At 38.4% G+C, this 17,710-nt stretch overlaps 1 protein-coding gene across 2 annotated transcripts in view; it reads left to right on the forward strand.

Annotated features, from left to right (window-relative positions):
• The window catches only part of ATP10B (ATPase phospholipid transporting 10B (putative)), a 53,530-nt gene that overhangs the window by 4,062 nt on the left and 31,758 nt on the right, over positions 1-17,710 (forward strand). For both annotated transcript variants that reach the window (XM_031555687.2, XM_085236736.1), the window contains 3 exons: positions 10,182-10,386; positions 13,192-13,277; positions 15,708-15,814. In XM_031555687.2, coding sequence (XP_031411547.2) covers positions 10,182-10,386; positions 13,192-13,277; positions 15,708-15,814 — 398 coding nt within the window. The remainder of the gene's footprint in view (positions 1-10,181; positions 10,387-13,191; positions 13,278-15,707; positions 15,815-17,710) is intronic.

The raw sequence follows: 17,710 nt of genomic DNA on the forward strand, positions 1-17,710 counted from the left end.
AAATATCTGTGACATTTTCAAAATGTTTCATGACCTCTTAAGTTTAGGACTTTTTGTTGTATCAAAACTGTTATCAACATACAAAATTACTTCTGCCTGCTTAAATATCACACAGGGTGCAAGCAGAGCAAAACTTTTAATTTACCTGAACTTTATTTGTCATGCCTCCAATTAATCAGCAGTGCTTTATATAGTGTATGTTCTCACAAGCAGAATCTTGTAGAACTCTAGCTTTTATCACAGAGTTCTGTCATTGCTGTTTCTCTTGCATGTCAGACTTTTATTTTTATATCTTGCTGGTTAAACAGAGAAATAATGGATTTGCTTACTTACCCCCGCATAGAGGTAATGACTTGTCAGAAATAAAATCTCTACTCTTTTTCTAATTTATCTGGAAAAGTGGACATTTTACAAGTTTCTAAATATTGCACATCTAGGACTTTTTTTCTCTTCCACCATGAAGACTGTCAGTAATTCTAGTTCTTTGGGTAGGTACTTGAATTGCGCCTATCTTTGAGGCTGCCAGAGTTGTATTAATCTATAGAGCAAGGGGTTATTTGTTAATTCTTGTTAGGACAGGGAACAGTAGGTGATGCAGTAGGTACTAATGAATGGATTGCCATGGAAACACTACTTCCTCTTGACATAAAGCAATGTTAATTATATGGAAAAGACTTCTACCTTGAGTAAATGAGAAGTAGAGAATACAGTATGAACTGTTTTCATGTTAAAGAAAAATGTACATCGTGGCATTACAATGTACATACAAATCCAGATCCACGTTGTAGCCCTGCGTACTTTTTTATGCAGGAAGATGAAACAGCCCGTTTTAACATTGCTTATCCCATTCAATAGGAAGGTCTTTGATCTATGAATAAATCTTGTGTCTCACCAGACTCTTATGGCCCAAAACAGTGATGTAAGGGAAAGAAAAATAAGGAAGCCTTCAGATTCTACTATTCATTCTATCTGGAAAAAGTGTTGACAGTTGTGATTGCCGTCAGATCTGTAGTTACAGCTTATTATATCATGAATAACTTTAATCAGGCTTCTATAGCTCTTTGGAAAGCTGGTATGTCTTGTTCTTCTTGCTAGCTGCAAAGTCATGGAAGAGTATGATGGCTTCTAATTTTCCTCCTTATGAATCATCTCTGTCAAAGGTAATTTTTTAACACAAGTGAAAGTCTTTTTCAGGGGACTGTGAATCTTGTTAATCTTGTGACAACAAAGAATCCTTTGCAATATAATAACTCATCTTCCATCATAAGATGAAAATTTAATTAGATTTTAAGTATTAATCTTGGAGTGTAAATTGTCTTTATTTCAGATTTCAGTAACGAGAACTCTAGTTCCTGTTCCTTAAAACATACAAAGTGCACTCTCTTTTCTGAAAGCCAAATGTCCTCCAAAACTTTCTTGAACATCAGAAGAAATGCTGTAACTTCTGTAACTTGTTTTCTTTCAGCGTGGAGCAAGGGAAATTGAATTTAAGTAAACCGTCCTGTAAACACATTACTTCTAATTTTCTTTTCCCAGAGGTCAGCTGGAGTAGCTAATCTAGCCTGCTAGTCAAATGAAGGAAAGGGCACTTCAAGTAGTGTACTTAAAGAATGCTTAATTGGAAAAAAAAGGAAACAATAATATTGAAGTATCTTGGGGAACTGCAATACCTTAGATCTGATGTTTGATTGCAAACATTTAACTTTCTGATTAAAAAGTTTCTGTTTCATAAATTGTACAGACTTGTGCAGCCAGATTACATCTCACTACACCAAAATATGAGAACTAAACTATACTTGCTTCTTTTGTCTTGGTATTCTTTTAATTATTCTTAGTTAAATATACCTGGTCTGTTTTTAAATTTTTGTAGGAATGAGGCTTCTATCACTACAATATGTGATTATCAAAGCATTTTCTATGATATTCTGCTTTATTATCCTTCTTTAATTGCATTAAAATTCCTCAAGTGACCTGGTTTCATGCAACCCTAATTATTCTTCATCATCAACATTTAATTATAGTGTTCATGCATGTGTAATTTCTATCATGTTCATTTTGCTACTCCCAGACAGCTTTTAGGCAAGATATGTACACAGAACACCCTTTTAATCTGTCTTGTCAGTCAGCCCCTCCATTCCTAGTTTGGTTACTTTTCTCTGAAGTCTCTTGAGTTTGTCCCTAACTAACTATCGGTGGCCAGCACTGAGTGTAGTATGCAGATCTGTAAGTGAATGTCAAACCAGCAGTTACTAAAAGCTATTTAATTATTTCAGCATTCCATGACATTCGAGAAACCACTTGATGTATGTATGATTAACCTGTGGGCTGGGTCTGATGTACCTCTAGGATTAAGCTGTAATGGTCTGCAAACACTCCATAACATCCAGACAGGATTTTACATTGACTTCATGCTTCTGGAAAATCAAACCTAATTTTTCTGACTATTCTGAATAGATCACAGAATCACAGAATCACAAAATTGTAGGAGTTGGAAGGGGACCTCTAGAGATCATCGAGACCAACCCCCCTGCCAAAGCAGGTTCCCTACACCAGGTCGCACAGGTAGGCGTCCAGGCGAGACTTGAATATCTCCAGAGAAGGAGACTCCACAACCTCCCTGGGCAGCCTGTTCCAGTGCTCCATCACCTCACCGTGAAGAAGTTCTTACGCACATTCGTGCGAAACTTCCTGTGCTGCAGCTTATGTCCGTTTCCCCTCGTCCTGTCTCCATGTACCACTGAAAAGAGACTGGCCTCACTACTATGGCCGCCACACCTCAGACATTTATAAACCTGGATCAGGTCCCCTCTCAGTCTTCTTTTCTCAAGGCTAAACAGACCCAGTTCACTTAGCCTTTCTTCATAGGGGAGATGCTCCAGGCCCTTCACCATTTTTGTGGCCCTCCGCTGGACTCTTTCCAAGAGATCCCTGTCTTTTTTGTACTGGGGAGCCCAGAACTGGACACAGTACTCCAGATGAGGCCTTACCAGGGCAGAGTAGAGGGAGAGGATCACCTCCCTCGACCTGCTGGACACGCTCTTCTTAATGCACCCCAGAATGCCATTGGCCTTTTTGGCCACGAGGGCACACTGCTGGCTCATGGCCAACCTGTCGTCCACCAGGACGCCCAGGTCCCTCTCTGCAGAGCTCCTCTCCAGCAGCTCATCCCCCAAATGATGGTCAGGTGCTAATACAAAGTATTAGCATCACAGCTCAAGATGGCAGAGCAACGTGCTTGATTGAATGCACATTCATCAGTCAGCTACACCTGTAAAAACATTAACATCATCCGGACAATTAACATTGCTTAATTTTAAGCACCTACTCTCAGATATCTGAGACAGTGATTCAGAGAAGCCTTGTGTATGTTCTTTGAATTATGCAGTGGTGTTGTCAGAGAACTAGGTAAGTCAGCAGGCATACTGGTGAGAGGACCTGACTGCACTCAATATAGAAAAGTTTCTCTGCAATGCTTACAGACCCCGTGGCTTTCAAGAAATTCCTGTAAGGATCAATTTCCTCTTCCCATGTAGGTTTGAAGGTATCTGGATCACAGAAAAAGAAAATAGTCTGGACTTTGTTGTGATTTTGTATTTGCTTAGTATAAAATCTGAGAAGATTTAAAGATTTCCACATCAGCGTTTACCCTAAGGTAGTCCTGAAGCAGTGCTTTGAAAATAAGGGAAAAACAAAGACCTCATCACTGCATTACACAGAGTCAGGACTGCTACCAGCTGGAAAGCAATTTTTAAAGAGAATGAAAATATTACAATTGATTTAAGATTTGTAATTCATTGTGGTAATTTATGAGGCAGATGTTGGAGACATTGTGCCATTTCTGACAGCAACGGAGATCTGCTTCCTTACCAGTCACAGTATCTATTGTATACTTTTTTTTTCTTAAAATTGAGACAGCTGAATAGTCAAGAGGAAGACTGCCTTCAGCTTCAACCTCCTGGATATGCTCTGACCAGCCAGAGTTTCTGAGGGGAAGAAAGACTGCACCTCTGCTGGGTGCTGTCAGCATCTGGCAAAGCATCTGCTGTTCTCCAGGGCAGCAGTGACAGACAGGGTCTGCAGCAAAAGAGCAGCATGTCTGGGAGATAGCGGAGAAGGGGAGGGGAAGTGCTTGCAAACTTACTGTCAAATCTCAGAGAAAAAAAGGCAACTTGTCTCTGGACTCAGGAAGCATCATATGCAGCTCATTCAACCCAGGGTGAGCCTGAAAGCTTATCAAGTAGAAAGAAGAGGAAAACATTATCCTGCCAAGGGGCACAGTAAGCAAAAAGAGTTTGTTGCCAGCATTTTCATTTAAAGTCTTCTTCAGCAGCACTGAGTTTTTGCTTGTTGAAGAACAATTTCTTTCTACTTTATTATTATTTTTGTTTCCTAACAAAGCATAACTTTAAAGACTAGAGTCCTGCTGGAGGCTTTATTGGATTCATTTTATACACCAAGAAAAAGAGTCTCAAGCCTGTGGTCTGCTTTAATTCCCACCATCTTCCCTCGGGCAAAACGGCTTTGGCACAGCCGCATCAAGGCTTCCGTATCTTGTTGGTGCTTCCTCTGAATGGTAGATGAATATCAACAACGGGGAATCTCCTGGCTTCATACTCCAGCTTTTGCATGGCTGAAGATGGTTTTCTAAGGCAGCAACAAACATTGATAATTTAAATATAATCTTTTTCATATAAAATAGCAATATAAATAAATTAGTATTAACTGCAGAATAATGGTCTGCTATGACAGTACTGCAACTCGGTATCCGTTAACAAAGATACAACAAGACACTGGTTTGCTTAATATTAAAAGTGAGTATATTGGCCACCCTGCTTGCAGCAGGGGGTTGAATCTAGGTGATCTCTAAGGTCCCTTCCAACCCAAGAAATTCTATGATACTGTTGTCTCCATGGCCTTGTCACTGGCAGTCAGCATCCTCTGCTCTATACAGATTTGTGTGTATTCCAGGTAGTATGGAATTTTTGTATCTGGGTTAAGTATGGATACATGAATTAACAACTGAAAATACAAAGTGCCTTCTACATGTCGAGGTGCTCCTCAGCTTCCAGTGAGATGGGAAGTTGGTTTCAATGAGGAATACTCCCTGATCTGATATATGCCACCATGTAACTTCCTGAAGCCAGTGGAACCAAAACAGTAAAGAAATAATTAAATTGTGAACTCTCCTTATGGTGCTTCTGTGGTGAAGAAATCTATTACGTGCATCTGACAAAAGGAAAAAAAGTCAAATTTCCAATTCTCAGCTAGTCCAGGCAGCAGCAGTTGAATGTCAAAGAGCAGCGAAGTAGTGATTCATGTCAGCCAGAGCATTTCACCAGAGTGAGGATCCTTAGGCTCTGTGGAATATAACCCATAAATACATAACTAATGCTACCACAGCTTTATGGATTGCTATACCAGAGCTTTTTTCAAGATCTATAACCTTCCAGGGTAAGTCCCGTTTCAACTGCTGTTTTTTCTGAATGCATCTAAATCCTGGAGAGGAGCAGGATACTACCTGCTATGTGACCTGAAGATGCTACATGCTTGTGTAAGGGGATGACTAGCAAAAATGATGACTTAGCCTATGGCTTCCAGAAACTTTGTTAGATAAAAGCACTCTTTAAGTCACTGACTTGGAGTTACTTATTCACTCCAGATAGTGCCAGTAGAGTCATGGCATATTTCTCTAAGGAATATTCACACACAATAAATAAATAAAAATAAATTAAATGTTCCTAATTTCATTAATTGATAGATATTATTACATTGCTTTTTGTAATTTAAGCAAATGTGTATTCAAAATACTTTTGAATTCTACTTTATTTCCTCATTTGGTGCAGATCATTACAAATCAAGATAGCGATGGAAAAAAGCAAGTTAAACTAAAACCAAAGCATTGCATAATATATATTTTTAAGTTTCTGATACTTAGCTTAAGTCCATATAAACTTGTAACATTAACAGAAGTTGAGCATAGATGTTTTTATCATTGAGATTGTAACAACCATAGTATGATGCTACAGATAGTTTTAACATAAGATAAAAAGTTAGGATTTGCTTCTAGTATTAAGGAGTTTGAAATGCCAAAATGATATAATTAAAGATGTCTTCAGTTTGACTAAAAAAAAAAAAAAAGTTCCATCTATAATTAAAAGATTCGCTGAAATTGCACAGCTGTTGTGGGAGGGAATGGCTGTGGGTGCTTGCTAAGTCCTTTTACTGGACTGACTGCTTCTAAGTGATACAGTTTTTTGATGCTGATGATGTCCATAAGACAAAAACAGCCTCCCTCTAAATGATGGCAATATGGTATAAACCAGGGATGAATTGACACGGACATCTTGGCTCAGATGATATCTCCAGTTCAGGAATACTGTGTTAAGTTGTGCTGTATTGTGAGCTATGGGCAGGTTTCAGGATCCGTTCCTCTCCGGTCTAGTGCCACCCTCAAGTTCTTAATCTACTCTTATGTTGTCATTTTTTCAAGGTTTTATGGCAGCAGCTCCTAACCTTGCATTCATAGCCTTAAAATGGTCTTTGAAAGTATAGTGTTGAGTTTTCCATTTAAAAGCTGGTAAAATATTTGACAGCATGTGTTCAATTTCTATTTGCAAAAATAGGCTGTAAAGTTTAAATACCTGTGGAATTCCAGGTGTTCATTCCATAGCACTGAGTGTGTTGGAGTATTTTTGAAAAAGTGATCCTTTAGTAGGACTGTTTTCAAATATAACATTCTAATGAATTTACACGCAATAAAAAACATTTGGTTTTACCTATACGTTATGCTGATATTACAGTCTAATGGCAATTTACATGTGAAAGACAGAGTAACATCTTTACTGCAGACTGCAAGGGAAGCTGACCTGGAACTTTTAGTAATTCAGAGGAACCAGACCCATTGAGCTAATTGGTTGTTGTTGATACATGACAAAGGTTTCTGAAGATCTTCCTCTAAGACAGTCTAGGATTCGCAGCCGTGCTGTGGCATGCACATGGAAAACTTTTATTTAATCTCCTCTTGGGAGCAGTGCAATATTTTCTTATTTCCTTCTATTCACCACCCCTCCTGACCCAGTCTTTGTTTGAAGTTCATTTTTATTGAATCAAAGAATGTGAAATGACTTTGTGTCAACAATAATTTATTCCTGTTCCCCAACAATTTCCAGCCACAGCAGGCATTTCTGTATGATTCTTTCTCCCCTAAAATACCTTCATAAAATCTATTCAGTTCTGTCCTTCTCATCAGATATGACGAGTCTAACATCAAATTCTGGCAGACTTTGCTGTGACTGTTCCAGGCTGTCTCTTTCTGTCTGCACTACCCTGTGATGGGTGTTGTTGTGCTACCTGTTATTCCAGGGCAGTGAGAGAATGCTTTTAAGTGTGGGGGTGATAAATTGGCTGGTGAAGGAGAGAAGATAATGGAGAGACTTTCATCCTAGAGCATAACTTTGATGTGCCACAGCCCTGATGCCTTCCACCATGAGAATCAGACTTTCAACTCTCCACCTATTGAAAATCACTACGTGTTATTTTATTGCATAAATACGTGTGTCTTTTTTATACATCTCTCGACAAACCACCTTAGACTTACGAAGATCTTGTGTTTATTTAGCAGCCATAGCACAAGCTAAGAACCTTAATTAGTGAACAGGAAAAGGGCAGCGTTCCCCGTTATGGGAATTACTGAAAAGAAACTGCTTCATTTGAAAAATCTTTTGGGGCAATTGGAGCTGTGTTGTGGGCTGCAAGAGGTTCCTTGTGAACCTTTTCTTCCTTTTATCCTTTAATAATTCTCAGCAAAATTTTAGAAAACCCTCATGCTGCAGAAATCCTAATCTTACAACTCCTTTCAGGGAATAGAGCTCTCTATGCAGAAAATGTGCTTTACTGAATTTGTTTTTTTCACTGGGAGAGAGGGGCACCCTTCACCTGAATGTAAGCCTGGAAGACTAGCAATTCCTGAACTATATTCCCTATGCAACAGAAAACATCCTCTTTTGATCTGGAAGAACTCATTTGGCTTTTCTGACTCACTGTCTCCTCTGTAATTAGTGTATGAACCGAACCTTGAGTCACACGTGTAATGTAAGTTTCATTGGCTGTAACTGAAAAATTATTACAAATCTATGAATTCTGTGGTTTATTTTATTAACCCAGTTTCTTTAGGCTGACGTAGAAAACAGCCAGCTGGGTAAGGCCTATCTATAGCATTCAGTGAGCAGGAAATGTTCCATAAACAACAGAATTGTGCAACAGCTGACGTAGAGAAAAGTAGGATTGCCTTGCAGATGTCCTGGCAAACAGCATATACAAACTCTACGTGACATCCAGATGTCTGGGGTAGCAAGACAGCCCATCTGCTTGTACGAAACTGCTTCTGTAATCATGCTTTAAACAAACGAGGAATTCTACCAGGAAAGCATTAGATATGGGAAGAATTCCTTGTAGCTTAGTGGCTTTCCTATATTAGCTTTAACATCCAGTTCATTGTGCAATAAATACTCATCATGCACCTGCTTAAATATTTTTCAAGTAGAAACTGTTCTGGAATTTTTGTTTCAAAGATCAGCAACATCAGATTCACTTACAGCAAACATCTGTTTCTCAGTGTGATCTTTTATGTCTATTGTTGAGCAAAGGAAACAAGGATATGCATATAAGTAGATGCAGCAGAAAGAAGAATGAACATTCAGGAATGGAAAAAACAATGTAGGAAGGAAAAATCTTTGCTACAATACCATTATTTAGCAATTATTAATGAATCTCACTTCTAGCACCAAAGATTTTTACGTAGTTACAGGAGTTTTTCTGGCTTTTGTTGTTCTTCTTTTGTTTTAATAAAAAGTAAATACCAGCAGGAAGTATGGAGTATTTAACTGCATGTGCAACCTTTGCAGGAAGCAGTTATTTCATGTCGTTTGTAGATAAGGATGTGAGCCAACTGCCACAGATTGCCTGACAGCATTAGGGCTGACTCCTCTTTCCCCAAGACCAGGAAAGCAGGTTAGCACGCAGTAGACTTTGGCCAGACTCTGAAGGCACACTTGGATGTGTGCCTTTGAACTCTGGCAAAACATTTTATCTCCTACATCACTGCTCCCCTTTTCATAATACGAACACTTCATTGGAAGACTCTCTTCTTCGGGCACTAAATGAGGATGATTCAAAACTTAAGCAGAAATGCGACTGAGTCATTACAAAAAGCCTTTTACTGTGAGTCTAGTAAACTGTTGTGAGCATTTTCTGTCTTACAGAGCAACATACAAGATGACAATTATTTATACTAAAAAAATAATTTCCTCATAAAGAACTGAGCCATTGCTGCCTTTGCGGTTTTCCCTTTAACTAATTGTAAAGTATATCTACAGTCTTCAGTGTGTTTAGATGATGAAGAGCAGCTGAGAGATCAATTACTGTAAAGGTTATTTCAAAAACTGTTGCTGTATCCTGAACTGTTGAATGTCAGTTTGTTGATGAAATAGTCATTTAGTCATTTATTTTCCTCAAACTTCAATCCTCTTTTTTTTTTTTTTTTTAATTTAGAATCCCTTTTTTCCTTACCTTTTTTCATTCGTATTAGGTTCTAGCTGCCTTTTGTTTTGTTTTGTTTTTTATTTGTTTGTTTTCTTGTCTAATACTAAGGAGTCATTTATTGGCTGCTCTACCTTCTTAAGTTGTATCTACTACCTAAGCTTAAGATTTTTAATTATCTTTTGAGAATTATAAATTGGAGAGACCTGGTACAAGCGGAAGTGTGATAATGCTTTACTTCTTTCAGGGTCTATACATTGACACTTGAAAGTACCTGTGACATACTCAAAAATATATTTTTAAAATGTCTGTATTTCTTGTGTAATATACTTGAAAACGCTTCAGTTAGACTGAGCAACTTTCTGGCTTTTGCCGTGGAGAATATAAGCCCAGTGCTAGTGAATGAAAATTTTCTTTTAGTTTCTATTTACTCCATGTAGATATTTTACTTTGCATGTGAGATATGGTGAAGTGGTACTATGAAACTGTCGAAAGCACTAATTTCTAGGTGTTCTGTGACATCTTTTTAAAAACTATAGCAATGTGGCACCACTGCCCTACTTTCTTTTATCAAAACCTCACTTAGCAGGGAGCCTGCCTTCCTAATGTCACTATTCACCCTTGACATATTTTTGATGCCACAGGAAAGACCATGCCTATGTTGAGAAGTGCTGGAAAGATGTCCGAGTGGGAGATTTTGTGCAGCTGCAGTGTAACGAGACCATCCCAGCTGATATCCTCTTGCTGTACTCCTCTGATCAGAATGGGATCTGCCACTTGGAAACCGCCAACCTTGATGGAGAGACCAACCTTAAGCAGCGACGAGTCGTCATGGGGTTCTCCAGCCAGGTAAATCTATGAAACCGCAGCCCATGCAGCCAAGGACTGCTCTGAGCAGCAGTCTGACTGCTCTGCAGCTCTAGCCATGAAGTGCAGTGGAGAAGTCTACTTTCAAATCAGAAAACACTTGGGTACTAGTTATGCTTCAGACTGTACATGATTATTTTGTTTAGTCTTTGAGTTATTAGGTAGATACACCACATGCATAGAAGCCTTTACACTTAGGATGTCTTGTTACGTAAGCAGAGTGGAATGCAGTTCTGACCATGATGACCACAGTGTTCAGGAAGGTCAGAGCTTAAATAATCATCTCTATTACCCTGTTATTTAAAATTATTAATGTAAATAGCATGTTGATTAAAAAAAAAAACAATGCACTACGTATCATACAAGCTGATTTTAGTCTTCCTGTCTGCAACTTGTTCCTTGTTCTTGGAGCTTTGTTTAATCATGTGATTTAACTGCTCCGTAAAACTTCCCAGATTTAACTGCAGCTATAAAATGTGACTCTTTAAGGAGGAGAGAATGAATTGAGGTTAGTTCTTCTGTTTAGGAATGCTGAATTCCCCTACCTTTAAAATACTGAGACAAAGGAAACTTTTTCTTCTTGTAAGCCACTTTCTGACCTGAATTTTCAACTGTAAAACTTTTGTCATCAAAATAACTATATATTTATTTATTTTCTGAGAGAGAAAGAAAGAGAGAGAGAGAAGAATCATCTTTCTCTACCCCTTTTCTAGCTAGGAACCTATTGGGTAGTAATGAGCCCTCTAAGCTCCTCTTGCATCTTGTCATTCTCCTGTTGCACAAATGTTTCTAGAGTAATGATAACATACAATTTTATTCTTGAGTTTCATGAGATGGACAAGATTCCACAGAGTTCTTGAGAGTCTAAAAATATTCACTCATGCGAGACAAATGTTACACAAACTGCCCTGAAATCCATAAAATCACAGGATGGCTTGAGATGGAAGGGACCTCAAGGATCATCAAGTTCCAAACCCCTGCCACAGGTAGGGCCTCCAACCTCCAGATCCAGTACTAAACCAGGCTGTCCAGGGCCCCATCCAACCTGGCCTTAACACCTCCAGAGATGAGGCATCCACAACCTCTCTGGACAGTCTGTGCCAGCACTTCACCACTCTCTCTGTGAAAAGCTTCCCTCTGACATCCAATCTAAGCCTTCATTCCTTGAACTTAAAAGCGTTCCCCCTTACTCTATCACTATCTACCCTTGTAAAAAGTTGATTCCCATCCTGTTTATAATCCCCTTTTAAATAGTGGAAGGCTGCAATGAGGTCTCCTCACAGCTTTCTCTTCTCCAGGCTGAATTCATCAAGTATTTTTCCTCCAAAATTTATTTTTTAGATCAGATTCTCAGCTTGCTCGTACTTAGATTTTAAACATGTATATACAAAATAGAATGTATGTATTGCTCAGAAAAAGAACAGAGGAAAATGAGACTAGGGCATTGTCACCATGAGGAATTCTTACGGTCTAGCAAAGCTGTGATGAATTCCACTGGGAGATTCTCAAGATTTTCAGTTTACAAAGGAGTGTGACTTCTGGAAGTCTCTCTTGCTTTAGAAGAAGATATGGAAGCTCAGCAGCAGATCTGATTGCCAGGTCTGAATTTCCTAAGGAGAGGAGTTTGGATTCAAGTGGGTTGCAGTTCTTTTGGTTTTTATCTCACAGCAGTAATTATTCTCTTTCATGTTTCCCACATCCCATTTTTATTACATATTCTTAATCTTAAATCAAAGTCTTCAGTATCTTTTCAGTTGAGGAAAAAAGGTTATGGCAAACATACCTTTCATGCAGCTGGCTTTCCAGGCTGCTTTAAAGAGCCCCAGAAGTAAGCCTTTTCCCTTGAATAAGGAGAAAATAAAGCAAAAGTATGTGTCTTGATTCAGCTACAAGCTCTAATTCAGGACATAGTTAGCCCAGGGAGCTCCATCTTATTCTGTCTGTCCCTGCACTTCGGGCTCTTTCACTTCCCTTCCTTTTGAGGGGATCTTTAGTTTGTTTCCTTGTTTTACTGTTAATCTTTATTTTAGTCGCATTTGAATGTATTCAAATTATTTAAAGGTATGGTCTCTTATTTTATTCTCAGGTACTCCAGGCTGGTAAAACAACTCTTCTAATATATTTCAAAATCCATATTAATATTGTAATTATTTTCATTTGATCTTGCTTTTGCCTGAAGAGTGTTGTTATTTGACAAAGAATTATAAAAATTTGTTACGTTTACTTTAAATTAGGGCAGGTGCTGCCACTAACTAGCATCTCTATTATACAATACAATACATAGTATTTTTTAAAAGTTAGCTTAACCAGTTGATAATCCAGCCAAGGAAAGTCTCAGATCTGCTATACCATGACAATACCCTTTTGATTATATAACAAATTACATTATTTTGCACACTCAAATTTGCTTATAGTCTAATAGATTAGTGTTGATAAAAAAATAAATAAAGCGAGAATTGATTTGAGTGAGTGCTATTTGAGAAATTAAAGATGAAAACTGTTGGCAGCTTCCAGCTTTGTCTGTCCTGTCTGTCTGTGTATGAATTTACCTTATAGAGAATGTAAAAAAATTGCAGGCAAGCTGTGAACCTGATCTAAGCATTTATTTTTTCCAAACCCTTGCTGTTTGGTGAGGTGGGTTTACCAAGCCCATTAGTTTTACCTCTGACATTGGGTTTAAAGTTTACCTGTTGGTGCTGATGTGGCATGAGTATTTAGCTGCTTTAGCATTTAGCATTTCAATTACTCTGGATTTGACACTCATTTCCTGTGTGTTTTCTCTTGCAGAATACTTCATTTGAACCAGAATTTTTCCAAAATACCATCATCTGTGAAATGCCTAATAATGATCTCAATAAATTCAAAGGGTACATGTAAGTATTTGTTATCCATAAATGTATTGTCTATCTCAGCTTTAATGCTTCATGTGGCGGGATATGGATGGAAGTAATGCGTTTTGCAGAAAGTGGTAGACATTATTATTATTATCTATTCCTGGGCTCAGAAGTTAATAGATTATGCAGACTGGAATTTGGACTCTAAGGCAAAGAAGGATAAAGGCTTGCCATTGAATTCGCAATTGTTTTATACAAATTGTTATCACAAGGCTTCAGCTCTTATCAGAATTCTGACACGAGAGCATTTCTGTTTGACCTGAAGGTTAGGATAGGCTAGATTTTCCATGTAAATCCTTTCTAATGTTTAAAGATATCCATCTGCATTGTTCTTATTTCTCCATATTTATGGCCATGGGGAAAAGGTATCCAGGATCTGACATACAAACCTAATTTTTTTCTTACTGCTGAAAAACACAAGCAAGCACCAAAACTCTAAATGAAACCAATGCATTAGAATTGTGTATTAAAAGTTTACTAGTAGCTAAACTAGTAGTTAAAGTCTTTCCAGTGATGCGGTGAGAATGTTGAACCTGGAACTAGAATAAACCAGCAGATTCTTGACCATTAGCCCTCATCATTCCTAATCTGGTTTTGAGAATTTATGTGCTATAGAATTATACCCAATATAGCAATCCTGTTTTCCCCTCTCTGTGATACCTTAACAAGTTGAATAGGTCAAGTCTATATTGGTTGCTAGCTTTGTGGACCATTAGGTATCAACTAAATTGAAGCAATCCTTCTAATTAGCCTGCTATAATTAAGCACGAGAACACTGATATTGAGCAAATGTAAGAAATATGACACCCGTAAGGTTCAGGACTGGCTTCAACATCTTTAAATCTCTGTTGAAAATCTGTAGCAGATATTTCTTTTGGAAATGCCTATCATCTCACCTGCTTGGTGCAGTAGAGAATTAGTTGCCTTTCTCTCCCTGCTTCAAGGGTAGATGGAAGAATTCTGTGGAAAATAATTTACTAACAGTGCAGTTCTCTTCTTCAGTCTACTTTTGTCTGAGGTGTTTTCTAAACCCAAATGACTTTGAGTAGTATTCAGTCAAGAACTGGACTCTCAGCAAAGCAAGGCATGGCCAGCTTACATTGCTGCTGCAAGAGGTGTGCACCTTACAGTGCTGCCAGCTTACACTTTTCTCCAAGGGCCCTTATTGAATGTCCATCTCCTTGCTGTAAAATTGTAGCAGTGCGAAGAACTGTCTCTGCTAAAAAAGATAAGCTTAATGATATCTGCCTGGTGTGCTCTGGCCACAGCACATGCTGCTAAAAAGGGATGCAGGAAGGCTTCCGCTTAGTGATTTTGCCAAGGCTGAAGCTAGCTCCCCAGGATAAGGGAGTTCTGGTGTTACTTTTTAAAATGTGCTGACAAAGACATCTGAATTAAAAGTTATTAACTAATGTAACTTCGTATATGAGATACTTAAATCTCACTGCACTGAAGCCTGGGCTTCATATACAGAAAAAACACTCTGTGATAACTCCCATTATGGTCAAATGCCAATGAAGACAACTGAAGATCTATAATCTGAAGCTGCTTTGGAAATTACACACCTGCTCTCCAACATATAACAGTGACCTTCTCCTTTTTTAACTGCAAGCCAGAGCTGCCTTGTGTTCTTCCGCTGTAGGGACTTTGATCAAAGCCATTATTCTGCCATCTTATAGCTATTTGATATCTAAACATTTTTACTCCTCTCCCTTCATGTCACGTTGCCATGTGCAGCTGCAAAAAGATATAGGATTGCACACAAATCTAAACAGCACTGAACCTTGCCCCTCATTTCAGTAATACTGCATTTTACTGGTAAATGCAATACCAAATATCCAGTAGAGAGTCATAAAATATACATATTCTGGAAGAACTCTTACCTTATGCTGATATTTAATAAAACCAGTTCAAGTGGAAAGATCTCAGCTTTGGTAAAGATTTCAGAAAGAGCCTGCACAAATTCATAGCAGAAAACTGCAAAAATAGTTCTCATTTTCAGAGGTGAGTAACCAATTGCCTGCCTGATGGTGTACTGACCTTACAGATTTCAGTTAGGTTTCACCTGTCTGTTCTACTAGCAGAAGTAGCAGATGTGTGATGGGACATCCTCAGCCAGGATGAAAAATCTTCCACTCCATGTGGGTGAGGGAGAAAACCTCAGCCCAGGCACTCCTGGAGGGAGCAGAGGTATACATGATGAAAAGCCCCCTGGTGGTTATTTTACTTTTCTGTGACTTCTTATTGGAGTCTTCACTGAAGCTGAGTGAAGCACAAACAAATTAGGCTCCTCACTGTTTCTTGATTTCAACTTGAATTGGACATGAACACAAAAAAAAATTGTTTGAGGCTTATCAGAACAGAAAATGAAATTGCTTTATTTATTTTGTTGTCTTTTTATTTTCCCAGGGAGCAGCCAAATCATGAACGGATTGGTTTTAACATTGAAAACCTTCTGCTTCGTGGATGTACAATCAGAAACACTGAAGTTGCAATAGGAATTGTTATATATGCAGGTAAGAAGTACATTCTATCTCACTAAACACAGAATTTCCCTGTAAATATCCTTAAGTAAACATGAGTAGTCTAACCTTGCACCATAATTTGACATTTAGTTTTAAGAACTGGTAGGTCAGAGGGAAGAGTGCATAACCTTTTGAAATAAAGTTGTTACTCCCACATCTATAAAGCTAAGGAATCCTATACTGGTTCTCTGACGAGTGACAGTATACGTGTGTGTGTCAAATATCTTGCTACATTTATGCAAAGATATCCAGACCAGTTAAATTTGATAAGGTTAGTTTAACTCTCAGCTCTGCAGCTCTGATTATAATGCTAATTTCATTGGTCATAAAATCTTCACTGCTGTCCTAAGAGAGATCTCAATGGCTCCTCAGGGCAGAAACCATTGCAGCTGAAGATCCATTACGTGCTGACATAGACGTAGTATGTCTCTGCAATTGTGCATTTCGTGCAGTAGATACATGAACCACACCAGACAGCGTCAGTGTCCAGATCAAACGCAGCAGTCCAGGTTCAACAGTGGGTCAGCTCATCTTTTTCTCAGCTTCTTTTACCTTCAGAGTGTTACCACTGCTTTTATTCAGTGAGAGTGATTTATCCCTGATTTTGACATCTGCGCCCTCTTCCTCCTCATAAACAGTGTATCAACTTCCCTCCTTATGGCCTCTTCATTTGCTGATGAAAATAGTCAGTTTAAATACAACAATTAATCTCATTATTGGTTATTTTTATCTTTCTGGAAGAGTCTTGTCAGGTGATTTATGTATAACAAGGATCAGAGAGGTTCAAGGCTGAGCCACCTATAGAGAGAATAAAAATCACCATTTTTGCAAGAATCATTTACCTTAGATTCCCTTCCACAATCCAGAATATTTTATCTCGTAACTGGCCATTTTATTTCCTTGCTATAAAAGAGGATTTTAAATGGCTACAACTTCCATATATTTCCACAGCCTTTACTTTGTTAGTTTTTCAACACCTGTCTTTGTAAACAGCACCAGGAAGAATGGTACCTACCAGACCAAGGGAGGAGAGGCAGGCATAGGAAAATTCCAAAACTATCACCTGTTTTTTGGAACTACTATATAAAAATCTCTATAGGAATTATTTCCTATAGAATTGAAGTAGTTTCTCAGAATTATACAATAGCCAGAGTTAGAAGGGACCTTTAAGGATCATATGCTCTGCCCCTTCCTGCCCCATGGTTAGGCAAGTCTTTCACTAGATCAGGATGCTCAAAGTCCCATCCAGCTGGTTGTAAACTGACAGGGATGAAGTATCTACAGCTTTTCTGGGAAACCTGTTCCAACACCTATTTAAAAAAATTATCTTCCTTATATTCAGTCTAAATCCACCCTCTTTTTCCATGAGGGAAAGTCTTTTTCTGTCTGTTGCTAAGGCTCCTTTATACATCAGAACTTTGCTATAACATCTCCCTTGAGCCTTCTCTAGGCTTAACAATGCCAACTCTCACAGTTGCTCTTTACAGAAGAGGTGTTTGAGCGCTCTGTTCGTGGCCATCATGGACCTGCTTTAAGAGGTCCATGTCTTACCTTCTCCTGTTAGGATTCCCATTTTCATTCTCTAGCCATTTCCTAGTATGCTCCTTTCACCAACAGCAAAGATCGTAATGTGGGCCTGTGTTAATGTTGCTTAAGCTGCCAGCTGCAAGGTTGGAGTTTTAATGATTGCCAAGATGTGGTGTCATTGGTCTGAGTAAGACTTCAATTCAATTTCCCACTGACATCTTTTTGTTCATGTCAGAATAAAGGCTTATTCTTTCTCTTCTAAAATTAGACTCACTTGAGTCAGTAACCAGCTTTACTTCTAGGTTTCTTTGACATTGATTATATTCTGGCTTTTAATCATGGTCTGTGACCTTTTCTGAA

This window comes from Meleagris gallopavo, chromosome 15 (assembly GCF_905368555.1).
Source record: "Meleagris gallopavo chromosome 15, MGAL_WU_HG_1.1, whole genome shotgun sequence".
Lineage (NCBI taxonomy): Eukaryota > Metazoa > Chordata > Aves > Galliformes > Phasianidae > Meleagris > Meleagris gallopavo.